This window comes from Mirounga angustirostris, unplaced genomic scaffold (assembly GCF_029215605.1).
Source record: "Mirounga angustirostris isolate CCGP_5_RB_7025 unplaced genomic scaffold, mMirAng1.0.hap1 SCAF_17, whole genome shotgun sequence".
NCBI classification, from domain to species: Eukaryota; Metazoa; Chordata; class Mammalia; order Carnivora; family Phocidae; genus Mirounga; species Mirounga angustirostris.
This window is the reverse complement of record NW_026991725.1, coordinates 11,523,716-11,544,367: the sequence shown is the minus strand read 5'-3', so window position 1 is coordinate 11,544,367 and position 20,652 is coordinate 11,523,716. Positions and strand designations below refer to the sequence as shown.

Sequence of the window (20,652 nt, the reverse complement as noted above, 5' to 3'; positions counted from 1 at the left end):
ATACAAAATAAAGAAGAAAAAGAATCAGAGTTGGGCGAGATTAATCATGGGTAGCTTTCTGGAAAGAGCATATACTCTTTATGTGTTTTAGTCAATCTCGGTTTGGGCCAGATCATTATTCTCCAGTGCTACCTTACTTTTTGCATCTAGTTTCCTTAACTCATTTGGGTACTAAGTAAGTAGTGATCTGTAAGAGGACCATGGTGGAAATATCAAAAATAGAGGAATGTTATTTCTGCTTTTGCAGGTTGCTTCATGTGCGAAATGGAAACTGCAAATATCACTTGGGTGAAGAAACATTTAAGTTAGCTCAGACATATATGGATAAACTTTCAAAACATGGCCAGCAAGCAAACAAAGCTGCACTATATGGAGAACTGTGTGCACTACTCTTTGCAAAAAGTCACTATGATGAGGTAAGTATTTTGAAGTGCATTTTATTGTGATCAAGTAGCTATAAACAGAGGGTAAAATCAAAACAAACAGATAAACAAAAAAAACAAACAGAGCAACCTGAGCAGGGAGTGATGGATGAAGTAGGTAAAGGCTATTAAGAGGTAGAAAGCGTCCAGTTACCAAGTAAGTCATAGTAATGAAAAGTACAACATAGGGAATATAGTCAATAATACTGTAATAATGTTGTATGGTGACAGATGGTAACTACACTTACTGTGGTGAGCATAGCATAATGTATAAAATGGTCCAATCACTCTGTTCTACACCTGAAACTACTATAACATTGTGTGTCAACTGTACCTCAATTTAAAAAAAAAGGGGGCACTTGGGTGGCTCAGTCGTTAAGCATCTGCCTTCAGCTCAGGTCATGGTGGGATCAAGCCCCATGTCGGGCTCCCTGCTCAACGGGAGGCCTACTTCTCCCTCTCCCACTCCCCCTGCTTGTGTTCCCTCTCTTGCTGTCTCTCTCTCTGTCAAATAAATAAAATCTTTAAAAAAATAAATAAAAATAAAAAATATTAAAAAAGAAATCATATAATCTTCTATTTGTCTTAATAGATCTTATTCTCACATGTCAGGTTTACTTAAAGCACTACACATTTGTAATGGAATATTTAAAATGAGGCAAAAAGAGTATACCATGAGATGTATTTTAAACATACACATGTATGGTTTATGGCCTGTTTTTTTTTTTTTTCTTTTAATTTGACCAAATATATATCTAAATTATTTTCATGGGTATGTTCTGTCAAATGAACCCTTAATAGATGCTTTTTTATTGGATGTGTAGCTCTGGGTGAACTCTCAGAACTTGAAGGCATTCCTTTTAATGGGAAGCTAGATTTTATTTACACTCTTTTGCATTATTTTGCTCCTCCTTCTGCCTTATAAGAAAGATAGCTTCACTCCTGTCTTTATGCTATTAATTTCATGCTTCAGTGCTAATGAATATATAGTTGAGAAGTGAACTATATCTGTTTAACTCCTTTACTTGGTTGTTTTCTTTATGGAAGAATATCATAATTATTTTATGTTGCCACATAGCTGTCATTTAGCTTTCATATTTTGTAATTATCCCTGTCTTGATTTTTGCCTCATTATTCCATATTTAAAGGAAAATTATAATTAGAGGTAAAACTCGAAAATCCTAGAATGATTATAAAGTGATGTTGTGCAACTCTGATGCTAGGATCATCCTTAATATCCATATAAGAAGGCATCAAATCTATATGTAAAAATCTAAAATCCTTATCAACATGCCTACAGTTTCTTAGGGGGGTGTTAGGTATGTTCTTCTGGTTATTTTTGAGGATGAATTCCTATGTCTGCTGAATTAGTTCTGTTGATGGATTGTTTTGCTGCTCCTTCTGTGCAGCGGTTGTTCCATAGCTTATCATCCCAAATACAGAACTCAACCTCTTTTATTTTCACACACCAAGAACAAAGAACCCCATTCACAGAAGGCCTTTGTGTAGATAGCTGACTTTACTGGAAATGAAAGTGCGATATACAACAGTTTGAGTATTAGAAATGCCAACCTTAAAAGTTACTCAGGTACCCCACCATCTTTATTTATCTATGCATAGAACTCACCTTTTTTTTTTTTTTTAAAGATTTTATTTATTCATTTGAGACACAGAGATACAGAGAGAGAGAGAGAAAGCATGAGCAGGGAGAGAGACAGAGGGAGACGGAGAAGCAGGCTCCTCGCTGAGCCAGGAGCCTGATGTGGGGCTCGATCCCAGGACCCTGGGATCGTGACCTGAGCCAAAGGCAGACGCTTAACCATCTGAGCCACTCAGGCGCCCCCCCCCGCCTTTTTTTAAAGTAAGCTCTGTGCCTAGTGTGGGGCTTGAACTCATGACCCCAAGATCAAGAGTCACATGCTCTAGCAACTGAGCCAGCCAGGCGCCCCAGATAGTTTATTTTAAATATAGATAAGTTTTAGGACGCCTGGGTGGCTCAGTTGTTAAGCATCTTAACAACTGCCTTCGGCTCAGGTCATGATCCCAGGGTCCTGGGATCGAGCCCCGCATCGGGCTCCCTGCTAAGCAGGAAGCCTGTTTCTCCCTCTGCCTGCCACTCCCTCTGCTTGTGCTCTCTCTCTCTGACAAGTAAAATCTTTTAAAAATATATATAAATTGGGGTGCCTGGGTGGCTCAGTCGTTAAGCATCTGCCTTTGGCTCAGGTCATGATCCCAGGGGCCTGTGTTCGGGCCCCACATCGGGCTCTCTGCTCAGCGGGAAGCCTGCTTCTCCTTCTCCCACTTGCCCTGCTTGTGTTCCCTCTCTCGCTGTGTCTCTCTGTCAAATAAATCTTTAAAAAATAATAATAATAAATAAATATATAAATAAGTTTGTCGTTGATAGCTACAGAAAAGTACACAAATATTGAGGATATAGTTTGATGAATTAGCACCATATTTTGATATTAACATGGCCTAGGCTATGCTGACAAAAGAGTAGTGACATGGAAAAATAAGTTTATTTCTTACTCATGCTACATCCTGTCTTGGGATGCCTGTGGCTCTGCTTAACATTCTGTTTACACTTTGATCAAAACCCCATGTGATGGAACATCCTCTGTCTAAAACATTACCAGCCTTAGAGTAGAGGCAAAAACATCATGAGGAAGTACTGCTTGCTCTTAGAGCTTTTTCCCAGAAATTGCTCATTTCACTTCCATATTTCAATTAATTTTTTAATTGACCAAAGGAAATCACTTGACCACTGTCATCTTTGATGTGGAAGGGAAGTATATCCTTCCCCAAGGAAGTAAATATTTTAAAGAAGTATTACAGTCTACTACAGTTCTAAAGATTTTAACTTACTACTCTGGAACAAAATCTGCTTATTTAACATCTTAAAAACAAACCAGGTTTTTTGGCCTAAATCACATACATTTCATTTTTACATCAAAATTTCTTCTGAATATTTTAGGTGGAATGGAAGAGAAGGAAGCTTACAGAGGAAAACAAATGTTTGTTTTTTAATATTTTCTAATTTTTCCTTTCCCCTCACCCATTCTTTATGATTCTTTTATGGTATTTTTTTTTTTAAGATTTATTTATTTATTTATTTGACAGAGAGAGAGAGAGAGCAGTGGGAGAGGGAGAAGCAGGCTCCCCACTGAGCAGGGAGCCCAATGCGGAGCTTGATCCCAGGACCCTGGGATCATGACCTAAACCAAAGGCAGATGCTTAACCGACTGAGCCACCCAGGCGCCCCTATGTTTTATTTCTTTGAAGTAGTTCTTACTGTCCAAAGTAATTTGTTTTCTCTTTTTTTTTTCTTCTTCCACTAAGCACTAGGAGAGGAAGGACATACTATGTTTTATTTCCCAGTAGATACCTAGGTGTTAGCACATTACCTGGTACTTAACCTCTCTGCACTTCAGTTTTACATAATAGTATGCATCTCATAGGACTGGTGTGTCAATTAAAAGTGTTAATGCACATAAAGTGCTTAGAACAATAACTCTCACAAAGTAAGCACTCAAACAGGCAATTAAGATACAAAATAATAAGCATTCCAGTAGGGGAAGAAAGTACAGGAAGCCTAATCTAGGGCTAAAACCTGGAAAATAAGTTATATGGATTTAGTTCAGGAAAGAGAAATGTATGTATAAGGCAGAGGGAACAGTATATGCAAAGGCTTGTGGGCAAGAGAGAACATGCCCCTGATTTCCTGTGTGTCAGTTATTCAGAGAAAGTATAGCAAACTTACACTTTCAAGAAAACTTAGTCTCAGAAAATTGTAAGTGTAAATACTTTGTGTGTATTCTTATTCAGGTACTTGAAAGTTTGGGATAAAGATACACAGTCATTTCATTAAATACTGTCAATTTGATTTATCAGTTTTTGCTCTTTAAATATGTTTTTAGGCTTACAAATGGTGCATCGAGGCAATGAAAGAAATCACAGTGGGCTTACCAGTCAAAGTTGTGGTGGATGTTTTAAGACAAGCTTCTAAGGTGAATATAATGTTAAAATTATTAATGTATTACAGGATTTAGCAAGCTTTAAATTTGTCTTAATTAACCTGTTATTTAACAAGTTAGATATTGCGTACTCCATGGACTAACAAGGTCTATTTTCTGAGTTTCTCTGCCCAGTTGTAGAAATCAGATTTAGAAATCTACATATAGAATTGAGCTAATTTTTCTATACCCAGAAAACCCATGAAAAATATCATTTTGATAATTCAGCTTACTGAACTACAGATTGAGGCAGTATTTTGGTGCTATTCTAGCTTGAGTTTGCTTTTGTTTTTCTTAACCTTTCCAGCAACCTGAATTCCTCATGCCACAATTGTGTGGATTTTGGTCATTTTTCTCCTAAAGGCTAACCTAGTATTAAATCTTTGAGTGATAGTATTGCAGCCTCACAGTGTCACAGATTCCTATTCTTGAGCTGCTTGATTTTCCCTTTAGTTTCTTCTTATTCTATAGATAAATGCATTCACTCTCTGAAGCCATTTATTTTTAAATTGCTGGTTTGGTGTACTGAGGCTTTAAAACATTGATGTGCTTTTCAAATATATTCTTTCTACCCAGAGTTTTTTTGATTTTGAATATTTCATTTTGGTTAGTTTTAATTACGGAAATTTTAATTAGAAGAAAGATTCTAAAATTATAGATTTATAAGAGTCTAAGATTTCTGTGAAACTTACTAGATAAGTTATTTTAGACAAGTACGTAGCATAACTGTTCAGATTATTATCAGAGCTAGAAGAGAGATATTATGTTTTTAATTAATTTAAAACATTGGATATACCATTAATATAAAGACAGTTTAATTATGTGCAAGATTTGTATATTTATATGCAGGTAATATTTAAGAGTTTGAAAACGACTGGCTGTTTTCATGAATCAAAATATTTTAAGAATAGGAAAACTTGAAATTCTGTGCATTTTAGAACTAACAGATGAAGACTACAAGATACTTAAGCCACTCTAGAACTAGGATATAAATAAGTAGCTTAGAAAATGCTATGTTGAACCCTCCCCCCATTTACTTATGATATAATCTGGAATGATGGGAGTATACCAGCTTTGTAGGGTAACTCTGTTATAACAGGTTTGTATTGGGCAAGAATGTCAAAATTTTAAACTTTTTAATTTCCCAGGATATGTACAGATCTGTTTATAATAGAATTTTCGAGTACTTGGAAGGGAAGAAATTACAAATAGAACCCTTATATTTATGTTTGAGGATTTTTTTTTTTTTTTGGACCATCATAGTCTGATTATATAATCTGTACTTAGTTTAGCACACTAATTAACTATTTGAGCGTTATTTAATAATTTTTCACTTTATCCTTAGGCTTGTGTTGTAAAACGTGAATTTAAGAAAGCAGAACAGTTAATTAAACATGCAGTGTATTTGGCACGGTAGGTGATTGTTACAAAAAATACTATTTCCAATTGTCTCTCTCTGCTTTATATCCTAATAGTTTTATATCTTTTTATAGGGATCATTTTGGATCCAAACACCCAAAATATTCTGATACACTGCTAGATTATGGGTTCTACTTACTCAATGTAGATAATATCTGTCAGTCTGTTGCAATTTATCAGGTATGTTAACAGTTAACGCTTTTTTTCTTTCAACCTGAATTGACTTGCTGATCTGTATTTGTTTGCGGTATATAACCCACTCTCTAAGAACAACTCTTTCTGAGCCCCTCCTCGTATATGGGACAACATTCTTTTACTAAATAATATGTAGTAGGGTTAGAAGTAAATGTTTTAGGAATTACAGAAAACCATTGAGGAAAAGAATTTTTGGCTTGTGGGCTCATATACAAGAGTAATTTTCCATTTTTCATTTGCCCAGGGGTTGACTTATCTTCATTGTTGATTTAGCATGAGTCATTATAGCTGTCTTTGTAATAGCAAGGAGGGTTGATAACAATTATTTTAGGCCTTGTATTAGTCATTCTTACGTAAATGTGTGACATCATCACTCTGGACAAGGTATCCTTGATTTTATGGTTCACTTATAAAGAAGGACATAGAAAAACACTGCTGTGATTCTCAGACATATGAATAATTTTTATTATGAAACCATTGTCTTATAAGTTAGATTCAGTCTTCAGAAAACCAGGCCTTTTGGTGACTTTTATGTTCTTGTGTGATTTAAATACAGCAGGACTTTTGCTTTAAAACTGATGGTATTGATACGTAGAACATATATTTAAATTAGTAGGATGCTTAGTATTACTGGGTAGTGTTTTCTAAGGATTTATATTAATAATAATTTTCATGACTCTTTCAGGCAGCCCTTGACATTCGGCAGTCAGTGTTTGGCGGCAAAAATATTCATGTAGCAACAGCTCATGAAGACTTGGCTTATTCTTCTTATGTTCACCAGTATAGCTCTGGGAAATTTGACAATGCACTGTAAGTTCCATGTTCCTTTTCAGTGAGTGATTAAATGCTGTTGCTGTTGTTTTGTTTTTCCTAATGCAATAGTATTTAATGTATTTATAGATTAAATTTGTCATCTGGAGCTTTAACAAGATGCCTAAACTGTTCTTGAAGTCATTTAAAATAATACCAATTTATAAGTCATTTAATTAGATGTTATGTGATTTAATATTGAGAGTTCTATATTTTCGTAAGGAATATGGCTTATCTTCTGAATACTTCAGTAATTTTTCTTTGAGTAGTATAGTATCCTCTGGCTAAATGACAGACTTAACCTAAAAACATTTTGCTCAAAATACGCAGAAATACTGAGTAAAATATAACAGTTGTCTTTGTCTTTGTAAATGCATAAATGAGCTTGCAGGAGAGAAAGAAAGTCCCCAAGGGCCACTCATGGACTAAAATCCAATAGGGTAGGCATGAACTATGGTATAACTAGTTGCCCTAGGGTGATTGGAAAGCTTAGTAGTTTGTGTAAACCTTGGTTGGACAATAATCCTGGGTTTATGAGATAAGGCATTTAGTCCACAGGAAACTATGAGTTAGAACTGAAACCCTCACCTGAAGTCAAGATCAAGCCTGCACCGTCAGGGAAAGGGAAGACTAGGAGGAAAACAAAAAATTTCCCACTGGCAAGAAAGAGGACAAGGAGGGGCGCCTGGGTGGCTCAGTTGGTTAAGCGACTGCCTTCGGCTCAGGTCATGATCCTGGAGTCCCGGGATCGAGTCCCACATCGGGCTCCCTGCTCGGCAGGGAGCCTGCTTCTCCCTCTGACCCTCCCCCATCTCGTCCTCTCTCTCTCTGTCTCATTCTCTCTCTCAAATAAATAAATAAATAAATAAATAAATAAATAAATAAAAAGAAAGAAAGAGGACAAGGAAACTCATTCATCTCAGGTTGGGCTCTCAGTTAACCAAAAACAGCCTCACAGTGGAATTTATAACTGCATCATGTATTCAGGAATCCCCAAACTGAGGAAAACATTAAAAAGCTCTTTGGGACTGCTATTTCTCCTGAGATGCCTTGTGGGAGAAAATGCAAAACCCTTGGAAATTCTCAACCCAAACCAAACAGACTTCCCATAGATCTAGCTCTACCTAAGATGAATTCACCATTAAAAAATTTTGAAATAGGGCGCCTGGGTGGCTCAGTCGTTAGGCATCTGCCTTCGGCTCGGGTCATGATCCCGGGGTCCTGGGGTCGAGTCCCACATCGGGCTCCTTGCTCAGCACGGGGCCTGCCTCTCCCTCTGCCTGCCTGCCACTCCCCCTGCTTATGCTCTCTCTCTCTCTCACTCTCTCTGTGTCAAATAAATAAATAAAATCTTAAAAAAAAAAAAAAATTGAAATAAAGTAAGGAAACATTTCCTCTATCAATGAGAATCAGCAGAAATAACAAACAGAATTGGAACTCAAAGAATATTGGCTAACAGAACTTCTTGTTTGATACTATAAAGTAAGTATCTTTAAATGATTAAGCATATAAAATGGGTTAGCAAACTGTGGCCTTTAGGGAAAATAACATTTTATTGGAACATAGCAATACTCATTCACTCATGTATTGTCTATGGCTGCTTTCATGCTACATCAGGAGAGTTGAGTAGTTGAGACAGTGTGTGGCCCACACAGCCTAAAATACTTGCTATCTGGCCCTTTACAGAAAAAATTTGCTGACACTGATGTAAAAGAATGAATCGGTAATATTTTGGAGGGAAAATAAAGGGGGGTAAAGCGCAGATTTAAAAACAAAATAGGGCGCCTGGGTGGCTCAGTTGGTTAAGCGACTGCCTTTGGCTCAGGTCATGATCCTGGAGTCCCGGGATCGAGTCCCGCATCGGGCTCCTTGCTCAGCGAGGAGTCTGCTTCTCCCTCTGACCCTCCCCACCTCATGCTTTCTCTCTCTCTCAAATAAATAAATAAAATCTTTAATAAATAAATAAATAAATAAATAAATAAATAAATAAATAAATAAATAATAAAAACAAAATAACTGATACATGCTACAACCTGGATGAACCTTGAAAACATTCTGCTAATTGAAAGAAGCTAGTCACAAAGGACCCCGTATTGTATGATTCCATTTTTTTGACATGTCCAGAATAGGCAAATGTATGAGAGACAGAAAATAAATTTGTGGTTGCCATGGGCTGATAGGGTTGGAGGAACATGGTGAGAGACTACTAATGGGCCAGTGTTTCTTTTTAGGGTCATGAAAATACACTGAAATTGCTTGTGGTGATGGGTGCACAACTCTGTGAATATACTAAAAACCATTGAATTGTACATTTTAGTGGGCAACTTGTGTGGTATGAATTATATCTCAGTAAGAGCTGTTATAAAAAATAAAATGTAGCAGCTAAAATTAGAAAATAGTCATTTACATTAAAACTCAGTATACAAACAGCACATTGGACACAACTAAAGAAACAGTTAGTGAACTAGAAAACAGATCTGAGAAAATTAATAATTACCTGGCAGATGGAGATAGAGGACTTGGAGTTATTTGAAAGAAACTGGTAGATAAAATAGGCAGCTTACCTTCTGTTTGGTGAGATGGGCCATAAACAAATAACTAGACATATCAGCTGAGAACACATATGTGAAGAAGATTAAGGTAAACTAAGAGTAAAGAGCCATGGTAAGTTTTTTAGGGACTTTTTTTTTTTTTTTTAAGATTTTATTTATTTATTTGAGAGGGAGAGAATGAAAGAGAGCATGAGAGGGGGGAGGGTCAGAGGGAGAAGCAGACTCCCTGCGAGCAGGGAGCCCGATGCAGGACTCGATCCCGGGACTCCAGGATCGTGACCTGAGCCGAAGGCAGTCGCTGAACCAACTGAGCCACCCAGGCTCCCCCTTTAGGGACTTTTGTATAAGCTGGTCTGGAAAGGCTTTTCATTGAAGAGTGAGCCATGTGGGTGGATATTCAGGGGGATAGTATTCCATAGAGACGGTAAAGTAAGTGCAAGAGTCCTAGGTGAGAGTATGCTTTGCATGTTCAGAAAAGTACGAGGCCTGTGGCTAGAGGAGATGGAGAGGGCTGTTTCTTTTCTTTTTTCTTTTTTTAAAAGATTTTATTTATTTATTTGACAGCGAGAGAGGGAACACAAGCAGGGGGAGTGGGAAAGGAAGAAGCAGGCCTCCCGCTGAGCAGAGAGCCCGATGCAGAGCTAGATCCCAGGAACCCAGGATCATGACCAGAGCCGAAGGCAGACACTTAACAAGCTGAGCCACTCAGGTGCTCCTAGAGGGCTGTTTCTGAGAGTGATAGATGAGGTCAGACAGGTAGCAGGGGAAAAACATGGTGAGCCTTGTAGGCTATGATAACAACTTCACAGTTTGTTCTGTGGGAGATAGAAATCCAGTGGATATTTTAAAAGTTCAGTCCACAACAGATCAGAAATTTAAAAAACAAAAAACAGTACCTTTACCACAGATAGGTTTAGAAATTCCATCAGTATTATAAGTTGTGAGGTTTTTTTTAAAAATGCTGTAATTATTTATAACTAAAAAGAAATGCCAGAATATATTTGTCTGTATTACAGATTTCATGCCGAAAGAGCTATTGGTATCATTACCCACATCCTACCTGAAGATCATCTTCTTTTGGCTTCTTCAAAGAGGGTGAAAGGTACCCTTTGCAATTAGTCTCCAGTATACCTGTATATATATATTTTTTAGATTTCTTTTGCTGTCAGTTGTACTAGATGTCTAGTCTCATATATTTTAATGATACACATAGTTTAAAATAGGGCTGTTTATGTCTTCAGGTAGTAGCATAGGATTAGACTATCTGCATATTACTGAGATAGCCAAGTCACTGATTTGAAGTATCTGCCTATAACTCTACTTAAGAATTTCCAGCGGTTCATAATAAAAGGTTCGCTTCTCTCATACAGCGTTGTTAATAAGCCAGAATAACTTTTGTCGCTTTTTTTTCTTCCTTCCTTCCTTCCTCCCTCCCTCCCCTCACCCCCTTTTCCTCTCTGTCATGCCTTCATTCATTCATTTCTTTTGAGGGGAGGATGAAAGCAAGAATAACATGATGATTGCACAGTAATGGGTTTTTCACGTACCTTCAGCTTTATAGTGCAGGATTTTGAAACTCAGTTTTCTGTCAGGTTACCCTTAATGTTGCAAGGCTCTTACCAAATACCACTTTCTTCTTTTCTTCTAATCACTACCAAAGCCCTTTAATTTAAAAAGCATTTATTTTGCCAATATCATTGGGTCACCCATGTGGTAATTCCATGCCTGCTGGAGAAATTTTACCTTAATTCTTGAACTGGTTCTTTTCCCCCCTCTAGGTTTGGATTTTAAGTTACACAAGTAATACATAATTGTTGTAAAAATTAAAAGTTAGAGAGAAAAGAGAAAATAATGAATTAAGTCACCTGAAATCCCACCAATCCAGATTCAGCATTTTGGTGACTATTTTTTAGACCTTTTTTTTCTCCAAATAATGGAATGAATGAATTTTTTTAGTTTTATATTCTGCTTTTTTCACTTAATACCGTACAGACATTTTTTCATTGCAGTACATATGGATATATATCCTTTTGTTCTTTAAAAACGCTTCAGTGAACTAAACATCTTTTACTTTTGTGCATATGGACAATTTTCCTAGAATAAAATTACCTCGTAAAAGAATATGTATTTTTAAGACTTTAAATAGAATTTGGAAGTCTTATATGTGACTTTGAAATTGCGCTGTCTTCTTGCCTGATTTGGTTGGTCAAGGTAGTAGCAGGAAACCAGTTCTTTTCGTTGTCTTTGGTTAAAGGTCGTATTTTATGGTGTGATTTCAAAGTGTTCAGCAGTGCTTAGCTACTCCTTGACACAGTTTCATAACTTTAAAATTTTGCCTTTGCCTTGTTGTCTTGCATTGCTTTAAATAAGAAATTCACATCAGCAAAACATCGTAGTCTAGTAGAGCAGAAATTCTGCAAAATACTTGATGTATACCATTGTTTCTCTTAAATTTGAAGTTTATTATACTATGCAAACTAGAATGACCCCCAGAAGTCTGTTTTTTCATTATCGTAGAATTCATCTTTACCAGTTCTAGTCCATAACCACAAACATTTATAGAATTTAATTTTAAATTATATGCTCTGATTAGCCTTGATAGATGGTTTGGAAGTATGTTAATTTTATTGCTTTCTTAATCAGCCCTTATTTTAGAGGAGATTGCAATCGACTGTCATAATAAAGAAACTGAACAGAGGCTGCTTCAGGAAGCTCATGATTTGCACCTGTCTTCACTCCAGTTAGCTAAAAAAGCTTTTGGGGAATTTAATGTACAGACTGCAAAACACTATGGAAACCTTGGAAGACTTTACCAGTCAATGAGAAAATTTAAGGTACAAGCATGTTTTACTATCTTTTTCTCTCACTCAATAATTTTAGGTAGTAAAGTATAATCTTAAATAATACATCTTCAGTAACCTTCAGTAATAAAATGTACATTTATTATACTCCTACCTTATTCCACAAAAGAATTGAGAAAATAGCTAGTATAAAAACAACAGAGTCGAAATATAAATAAAATTCAAAATCCAAACCATGGAAAAATAAGACATAATATCAAACCACAAAGGCTGATACGGTTATTATAGTTAGACTTAAAACATAGCTATTAGCGGGGCACCTGTCTGGCTCAGTCAAAAGAGCATGTGACTGTTGATCTCAGGGTAGTTTGAGCCCCACGTTGGGTGCAGAAATTACTTAAATAAATAAAAACTTTAAAAAAGAAAGAAAGGGGGACGCCTGGGTGGCTCAGTCAGTTGAGCATCCAACTCTTGGTTTCAGCTCAGGTTATGATCTCATGGGTTGTGAGATCAAACCCCAGTTGGACTCCCCCCTCAGCGGGGAGTCTGCTCAAAGATTATCTCCTTCTGTCCCTCCCCCAGCTTGGGCGCACACACTCACAGTCTCTGTCTCTCACTCAATCTCTTTAAAAATAAATAAATAAATCTTTAAACAACAACAACAACAACTAACATAACTAGTGTTAGTTATGTTAAGTGTAGCCCTTAGCAGGGGCGCCTGGGTGATGCAGTCAGTTAAGCATGTGCCTTCAGCTCAGACCATGATGGGGTCCTAGGATCTTCGGGCTCCCTGCTCAGCGGGGAGTCTACTTCTCCCTCTGCCCCTCTCCCAGCTCATGCTCGCTCTCTTTCTCTCTCTCTCTCTCTCAAATAAATAAAATCTTAAAAAAAAAAGTGTAGCCCTTAGCATAATGTCTGGCACATGGTAGGTATGCAAGAAATGTCAGATATTACAAGTATTATTAATTGTGGTGATAAAAATTTACTGAATTCTCTTTTAAAATTTTGGGTTATAAATTCTCTCTTTTTTTTTTTTAAGATTTTATTTATTTGAGAGAGAGAGAATGAGAGAGAGAGAGCACACGAGAGGGGAGAGGGTCAGAGGGAGAAGCAGACTCCCTGCTGAGCAGGGAGTCCGATGGCGGGACTCGATCCGTGGACTCCAGGATCATGACCTGAACCGAGGGCAGTCGCTTTACCAAGTGTGCCACCCAGGCGCCCTGGGTTATAAATTCTTAATATTGTTCATTTTAGGGTCAGACATTCTTTTTTTTTTAACCTGAAAATCCTTACATATCCCTCAGTTAACCTGAGTTTTATTGTCAAAATTCCAAAAAATAAAGCGTGTGCCTATATAACTGAACATACGATAGTATGAAGTTTCTTAACAAGGTTTAAATTTTGGAGCATGTTAACAAAGAAATAATTGTCATTTTAGAAAGTTTTGATGTTGGGGCGCCTGGGTGGCTCAGGCGTTAAGCATCTGCCTTCGGCTCAGGTCATGATCTCAGAGTCCTGGGATCGAGCCCCACATTGGGCTCCTCGCTCTGCGGGAGGCCTGCTTCTCCCTCTCCCTCTGTCCCTGCTTGTGTTCCCTCTCTTGCTGTGTCTATCTCTGTCAAATGAATAAATAAAAATCTTAAAAAAAAAAAAAAAGTTTTGATGTTAATTTCTTCTAACAATTTTTTTTTTTAATGTTTTTTGGGTTTTTTTAAAAAGATTTTATTCATTTATTTGAGAGAGAATGAGATAGAGAGAGCATGAGAGGGGGGAGGGTCAGAGGGAGAAGCAGACTCCCTGCTGAGCAGGGAGCCCGATGCGGGACTCGATCCCAGGACTCCAGGATCATGACCTGAGCCGAAGGCAGTTGCTTAACCAACTGAGCCACCCAGGCGCCCTTCTTCTAACAATTTTTTATTACCAGGACAGATTTTCTCGTCATTTTTGGCGTAGGACACTCACTGTCATCAGCTTGTGTGCATGGCTTCCCAAACCAGTAATCTTCCCCTAGGCAGCTTTTGGATTAACGTAGTATGTCCTCTGATCTGATTATCTTATGCCATCCATGTCTTGGCATTTAGAAGAGTCTTACTCATTGGCTGAGAACTGTTAATACAAGAGTATAATCTAATGGCTAAAACAGCTTAATTATTTTTCAGGAAGCTGAAGAAATGCATATCAAAGCAATTCAGATAAAAGAGCAACTTCTTGGTCAAGAAGATTATGAAGTAGCCCTTTCAGTGGGACATCTGGCTTCTCTGTACAATTATGACATGAATCAGTACGAAAATGCTGAGAAACTTTATTTGCGATCTATAGCGATTGGTATGTTATTTTAAAATTTTCTTAGTCAATTGATTAGTATCAACATGTCAACATGTCTTATATGTTGTGTAAGGGAAGTGTAATTACGAAGAGTTAAAGGAGTTTAGAGCTGCTAAGGATATCCAGAAGCCACCCAAAAATCATCTGAAACATTTTGCTAAAGATGATTTATTGATGTTGAAGCCAGTAGTAAGAAGTATGACAGTTGAGGCAGGAGGAGTTATTCTAAACTAGTTGTGTAGTTACTACTCCCTCCACCTCCCTTTTTGAACATGTTACCAATGGAATTATGCAATGTATATTTTTACATGTCTGGTTTCTTTTGGTGAACATGAATTGTGAAATACATCTGTGTTGTTCCATAACACTATTGCTTATTAATTTCCAGTGCTATATAATATTTTATTGGATTAGTATATCATTATTTATCCATTCTACTCTTAATGGACATTCAGAACATTTGGATTGTTTCCATTTCAGGAAATAAGATTACAAAATAACATACTGTAGTCATCATCTAATGTGCCTGTTAAAATTTTCCCCTGTTTTGGGGGCACCTGGCTGGCTCCGTCAGTAGAGCATGTGACTCTTGATCTCAGGGTCATGGGTTTGAGTCCCATGTTAAGGGTAGAGTTTACTTAAAAAAAAAAAAAAAATCCTTCCCTATTTTTATATTGAATTGTCTGTCATTCCTTATTGATTTATATATATAAGGTCTTCATATACTATGGATGCAGCAAGCCCTTTGTTGGTTATATATGTTGTAAGATAGATAACTCACTCTGCTCCTTGTTTCTAAATGGTGCCTTTCAAAGAACAGAAGTTCTTAATTCTAATATTCATCTTGTCTGTGGGTACCCAATCTCATTAGTTTCTCATTTAGCCTAGGAAATAAAATGAAGCCACCTTATTTAAAGAATTGAGCTTGTGTTATTTAAGAACCTCTTGTTTCATTATTTGAGCTTTCTTTTTCTTTTTCCCCCTGTGCGTGTGTGTATGTGTGTTTTACTTTCAGGGAAGAAACTGTTTGGTGAAGGCTACAGTGGACTAGAATATGATTACCGAGGTCTCATTAAACTTTACAACTCCATTGGAAATTATGAGAAAGTGTTTGAATATCACAATGTTCTGTCTAACTGGAACCGGTTGCGAGATCGTCAGTATTCGGTGACCGATGCTCTTGAAGATGTTAACACCAGCCCCCAATCCACTGAAGAAGTGGTGCAGTCCTTCTTGATTTCTCAGAATGTTGAGGGACCGAGCTGCTGAGGGAGGACCTCAGTTAACTAATTTACCTTTTCCCAGATTCCAGGGAATTCATACTGTGAAATCAAAACCATGTTGTTTTTTGGGGCTGGAATTTGCATTGAAACACTGGTCCAGTCCATTGACCCTATTTGGGTGATCCCTACCTTGCAGAGTGTCCGTAGGAATAAGCATATATTCAGTTATATTCAGCATGTACCGCATGTATAAGTAGTCTGGCCCATATTTTCAACCTAGTAGAACAAACAACAGGAAATCTTTTTTTTTTTTTTTTCCATTTTAAAAAATAATTCATTTTGCAGAAAGCCTGAAAAGAACCCCTAAATAAAACTATTTAAGAGTTTAAAAGAGTTGCATTCTTATTATGTAAGGATGATTTTAACAACTTTTTAACATATTCTTCCTTGTGGAGGTATTCAATACTGTATTGTAAAGAAATTTTATGGGGAAAATCTTTATATGCAGTATAGAAAAGTTAACACAGTACTAGTAGAAGAGGGACATCCTGACTTAAGTTTGGCTACCTTACCCAGAGAAGTGGAAACAGCCACTCCAGAGCTCTATTACAGGGAAGGATTGTCAGATTCATCTGAACTGGACCAGTGTTGATCTGTAAGTAATAGAAAAGCTGACAGACCAGCAGTTTTATTAACCCTTTGGTTGTTTCAGGGTTTTTTGGTACAACAATGCAAGATGCTCTGAAAGCGTTTGCGAACAGGACCAGGAGGACTTAAAAAGGACCAGCCTAATGTAGAAAGGGGTTATTTGGACCAGAGGCTGTAGGTAATTATTTTAGCCCCTGCATATACTTTTATCAGTAGAATGTTTCATTTAGAGGTATAATGAAAAGTGATAATGCAAAAATTATATTAATGTAATTAGACACCAAACTAGGGAGATTTGGCAATTTCGATGGTGTATCTTTAGTCAGTGTGCACAGATGGCAGTGCCATAAGCAAGTCTATAAATATCTGCTGCAACCATCCCCCTCGTTTTAAATGTTACCCTAATAATCAATGCAATTAACAAGTATATTGGCTAAGAGTCGTGAAATAGCTCATGGGTGGGAACTTTAGGTTACTATATGGTTTGTGGGGATTAATGGAAAAATGAATGCCCAAAAGAAGCAATTCTTAGAGATCCTTCATTTTTATGGTAAATAATAGTACAGCTGTGTCATTTTATTTGAAATTCAAGAGTCAAATGCAGAGATCCCCTAATTATATATGTTTCACTAACTTGTCTTCCTGTTTATTGGGTTTTGATTTTTGTAATCTTAAGCCAGTCAGGTTATTTAATATTGAGGTAATTAATACTCAAATTTGGAAAGTGACATGTAGCAATTAAGAAACAAAAAGGTCTTTTGCTGTTACCTCAATTCTTACTGTAGTGGCCTAACTGGTGCCTCTGTAGTTAAGAATCAGGGTTTTCCCCCCTATTTTCAGGGGTTCATGACTTGGCTGTCAGATGTTGCTCTTGGCTAATGCTTGGAGTAGTCTGTGGGTGAGTGGATGTGTGTTGAATTTTGGTTTTCTTTTAACATGCACGCTGGGGTTGGAGGGGGGAAGAAATCTAAACTGCCACATTGAGTACAGAAAAATTAATTGGAGATTTCAGGTAAATTTGATTTTCAACACTTTTTTGAACTTCCCAAACCTAATCTTGTTTAAAACTGTTACTTGCAGTCTTGTTAGTTATGAGCCAGTGTTTTTAAGTCCCCAGGAGGGGATTGACTGGGGGAGGTACAGACAGAGATGAAGCAAGCCCAGACCCTAATATTGTAACCGTGATTTCAAAACCTGGGTTTATTCCTCAATTTGAATTATTTTCTTTTTCATTTTAGAAAGAGTACATTGGCACACCTGCTCCTCCCCTCCCAGTTAATTGCAGTCTAATGCCAAGAGGCACCTCTTTATTATTTACCAAATAGTCTGTGTGACCAAGGACTAACATTTATTAAGTTACTCAGCTCTATCCTCACAGGCCTATATATTTAATACCTCCAAAGATATTTCCAGGATAGGCTTTGTATACTTTTGTTGGTTATTTAGAGTCATGTGGTATGTTTGTGGTATAGGAATGTCATGGTAAATTGTTTTTCAATAAATATTTTGAAACTTAACGTTTCCATATGAAGTTTTTTTTTTTTTAATCAATCTGTATCTTTTGGTTTTGTGCACATATAGCATTTCCTAGGATAAAATCAAGCAAATGACTTAAGGCCTCATCCTCTCTTAATTCAGTTTGAGCTCAACTTAGCTCACACTCAGTGATAAAGCAACATGATATTTAGAAGCCTAAGATCACAGGGTGATAATGTTACGTGGCAGCCAGTTTTCCTAAATAGCATTGGTAGTTTCCCTTTATTACCACTGCTTTAATGTACTTTTCTGTAAGTCCGTACACTTTGGTTTAATGCAAAAACTGTAGGCTGAGAAGAGATTGACAGCTTGTAAATGATATAACAAAGAGTATGTTATTAATTCTGGTTGTAATGAAGAATAATACCCTAATGATTCTAAGTGTGGGATTTATCATTCCTAGGGATGTTTAGGGTAGCTTAGAGAGGTGAATGTTAGTACTTTATGGGGTTAAAAAGAATCTCAAAAGAATAAAATTTACCTCACAATAACCAATAGCTTACACAAACTTTTCACATATGGTGGGGGTTGTGTGTAAGGAAGCCTAGACCAACTTAAAGATTTCTCTGGAAGTTCAGCAAAGTAATGTTAAGTAAGCGGCCTTTGGTCTCATCCTTCCCTGACTTTCATTTCTTCTCTCTTACCCAGTCTCTTTCCCAAAGTTGGTGCTACTCAGATTGGGTGCATCGGGGCGCTCTCCTGTGCCACACAGATGGTCAGTCACTCCTGCATCCAGTGTAATAGAACCAATGGGGTTTTTTAGACCACAGTTTTTATGGGTCCCCAAAACTTTAGGACCCTTCTTGTCATTGAAGCTCTGTCTCTCCTTGGTTAAAAACAAACTCACTGTTGCTCTGTAGTAATCCGTGTGCAGGTACGTGGTTAATTAATTTGTGAAATTAAAGATTTGACAAAGGCCTTTGTTCCTAGCCTGTTTGGGAAGAGTTCATAATGTTGTGAAAATTAAGTACAGAGGCTGCTACCTTATAAATAACTGTAGAGTGCCATTTGGCAACTCCTTACATGCACACAGAGTGCTCAACAGTCGGCACCTAAAACACGACGGAAGCTTTTGGCCATACTGTACAAATTGAAACAATGGTTTGCTTAGTTAGCAGGTACTCTTAACTGCCACTTGGTCTTTATTTTTTCCCCAGAATTTGTAGCCTTGCTGCTTGCAAACTGTTCCTTTTCTGGATGACAAAGTTACTACTGGAAAAATACTTATTTATATAAGTACGAACTTTTTTAAGAGTTTTATTTTTGCTTTAAAAATTGATGTATATATTTCACCTCTTGGCTTTGGAGGACCTCAGTTCTTGCTAGGAAAAAAAAAAAATTTTTTTTTAATCTGACATTTGGATTAATCTCCAGCTTGAACACTAGTAGTTGTATTGTCCACAAATCTCAGGAATGTGTTAGGCAGAAAACTGGTTTGACCCTGTCGGTGATCTGAAGGAGTGTGCTTTAGGATTTACTAAATAATACTGTTCTTTAATTGCAGTCCTAGGTATCTATAGCATGAGTGGCCTTAGTGAGTTTGTTGAAGTGCACATTTTTTTTCAAAAGTAAAATTTAAGATTAAAAATATATGCTATATATAGATATCTAGAAAACCTGGTTTGTGGTGCACAAGTTAAGTGTTGGGTCACTAAATAATTGTCGCAGGTACCATTTGTGTAACATTACTCATTTCTGTATATTCCTTTTATGGAGAGATGTTGCCATGGTAACTAAAACTTTTCAGTGTAGTTCTACTTTTATGATGTGAATGAATGCTACATTTTATTAAATATTACCAAGTCAGTACTATTTTTATATTTTATTAAGCAACAGGGGATTTTAGTTTAATAGGCTCAAGAGCTCTTAATGAAGCAAATTACTAACAATTCTTTACATGAAAATCCCCACTAATAGTGCCACAGTAATTTCTATAGAAATATCTAGGGTCATTGAGATTTTTTTAAGACAATTCTTCATTGTGTCAGAATGACCTTTCGTATCATCCTTAACACAAACTTGTAGTGCCCACCATTATTTGTAACCATTGAACCATACTAAGTATGTTTGTAACCAGCATTGTGATATATTCTGTACTTGTATTGCTAAAAATGAATTATTGACCTAATAAATATAGTGTTCCTGCATTCATAGTGTATCTGTTTCCAGTTCAGTTGTGATCACTTTTGGTCGGGACTTGGGATTATTATTGCAACCTGTTTTTATTGTTTTTTTTTTAAAAGATTTTATTTATTTAATGGACAGAGAGAGAGACACACAGCGAGAGAGGGAACACAAGCAGGGGGAGTGAGAGAGGGAGAAGCAGGCTTCCCACGGAGCAGGGAGCTCGATGCCGGGCTCCATCCCAGGACCCTAGGATCATGACCTGAGCCGAAGGCAGACGCTTAACGACTGAGCCACCCGGGCGCCCCCAAATTAGGTCTTTAAGAAAATCTGCCATGAAACAGCATGAATCGTAAGCACACAGAACCTGCTCGTGCTGGAAATGAAACCAAATTTTAAGTTAATACAAAGAAAATTAACATTTCAACAAAATCCCACCTTCACTTGGAATAGTCAGCACTGGGTTGATTTCGCTTGCCACCTGCAATGAGACTGACTTTTTAAATTTTTCTTTTTACATTCCCATGACTTTGAACATGCTGTTCTCTCTTTTGTATAGAATGCCATTTTGTGCCTAAACTTTC

The 20,652-nt window shown here is 37.0% G+C and overlaps 1 protein-coding gene across 1 annotated transcript in view; it reads left to right on the top strand.

Moving 5' to 3' along the window:
• The window catches only part of APPBP2 (amyloid beta precursor protein binding protein 2), a 61,517-nt gene extending 42,255 nt beyond the window's left edge, over nt 1-19,262 (top strand). The window contains exons 5-13 of the mRNA XM_045889311.3: nt 248-416; nt 4,340-4,429; nt 5,781-5,848; nt 5,929-6,034; nt 6,735-6,859; nt 10,428-10,513; nt 12,055-12,245; nt 14,372-14,537; nt 15,553-19,262. Of these exons, the coding sequence (XP_045745267.1) occupies nt 248-416; nt 4,340-4,429; nt 5,781-5,848; nt 5,929-6,034; nt 6,735-6,859; nt 10,428-10,513; nt 12,055-12,245; nt 14,372-14,537; nt 15,553-15,806 (1,255 nt within the window). The 3' untranslated portion in view covers nt 15,807-19,262. The remainder of the gene's footprint in view (nt 1-247; nt 417-4,339; nt 4,430-5,780; nt 5,849-5,928; nt 6,035-6,734; nt 6,860-10,427; nt 10,514-12,054; nt 12,246-14,371; nt 14,538-15,552) is intronic.
• The last annotated feature ends 1,390 nt before the right edge of the window (nt 19,263-20,652 follow it).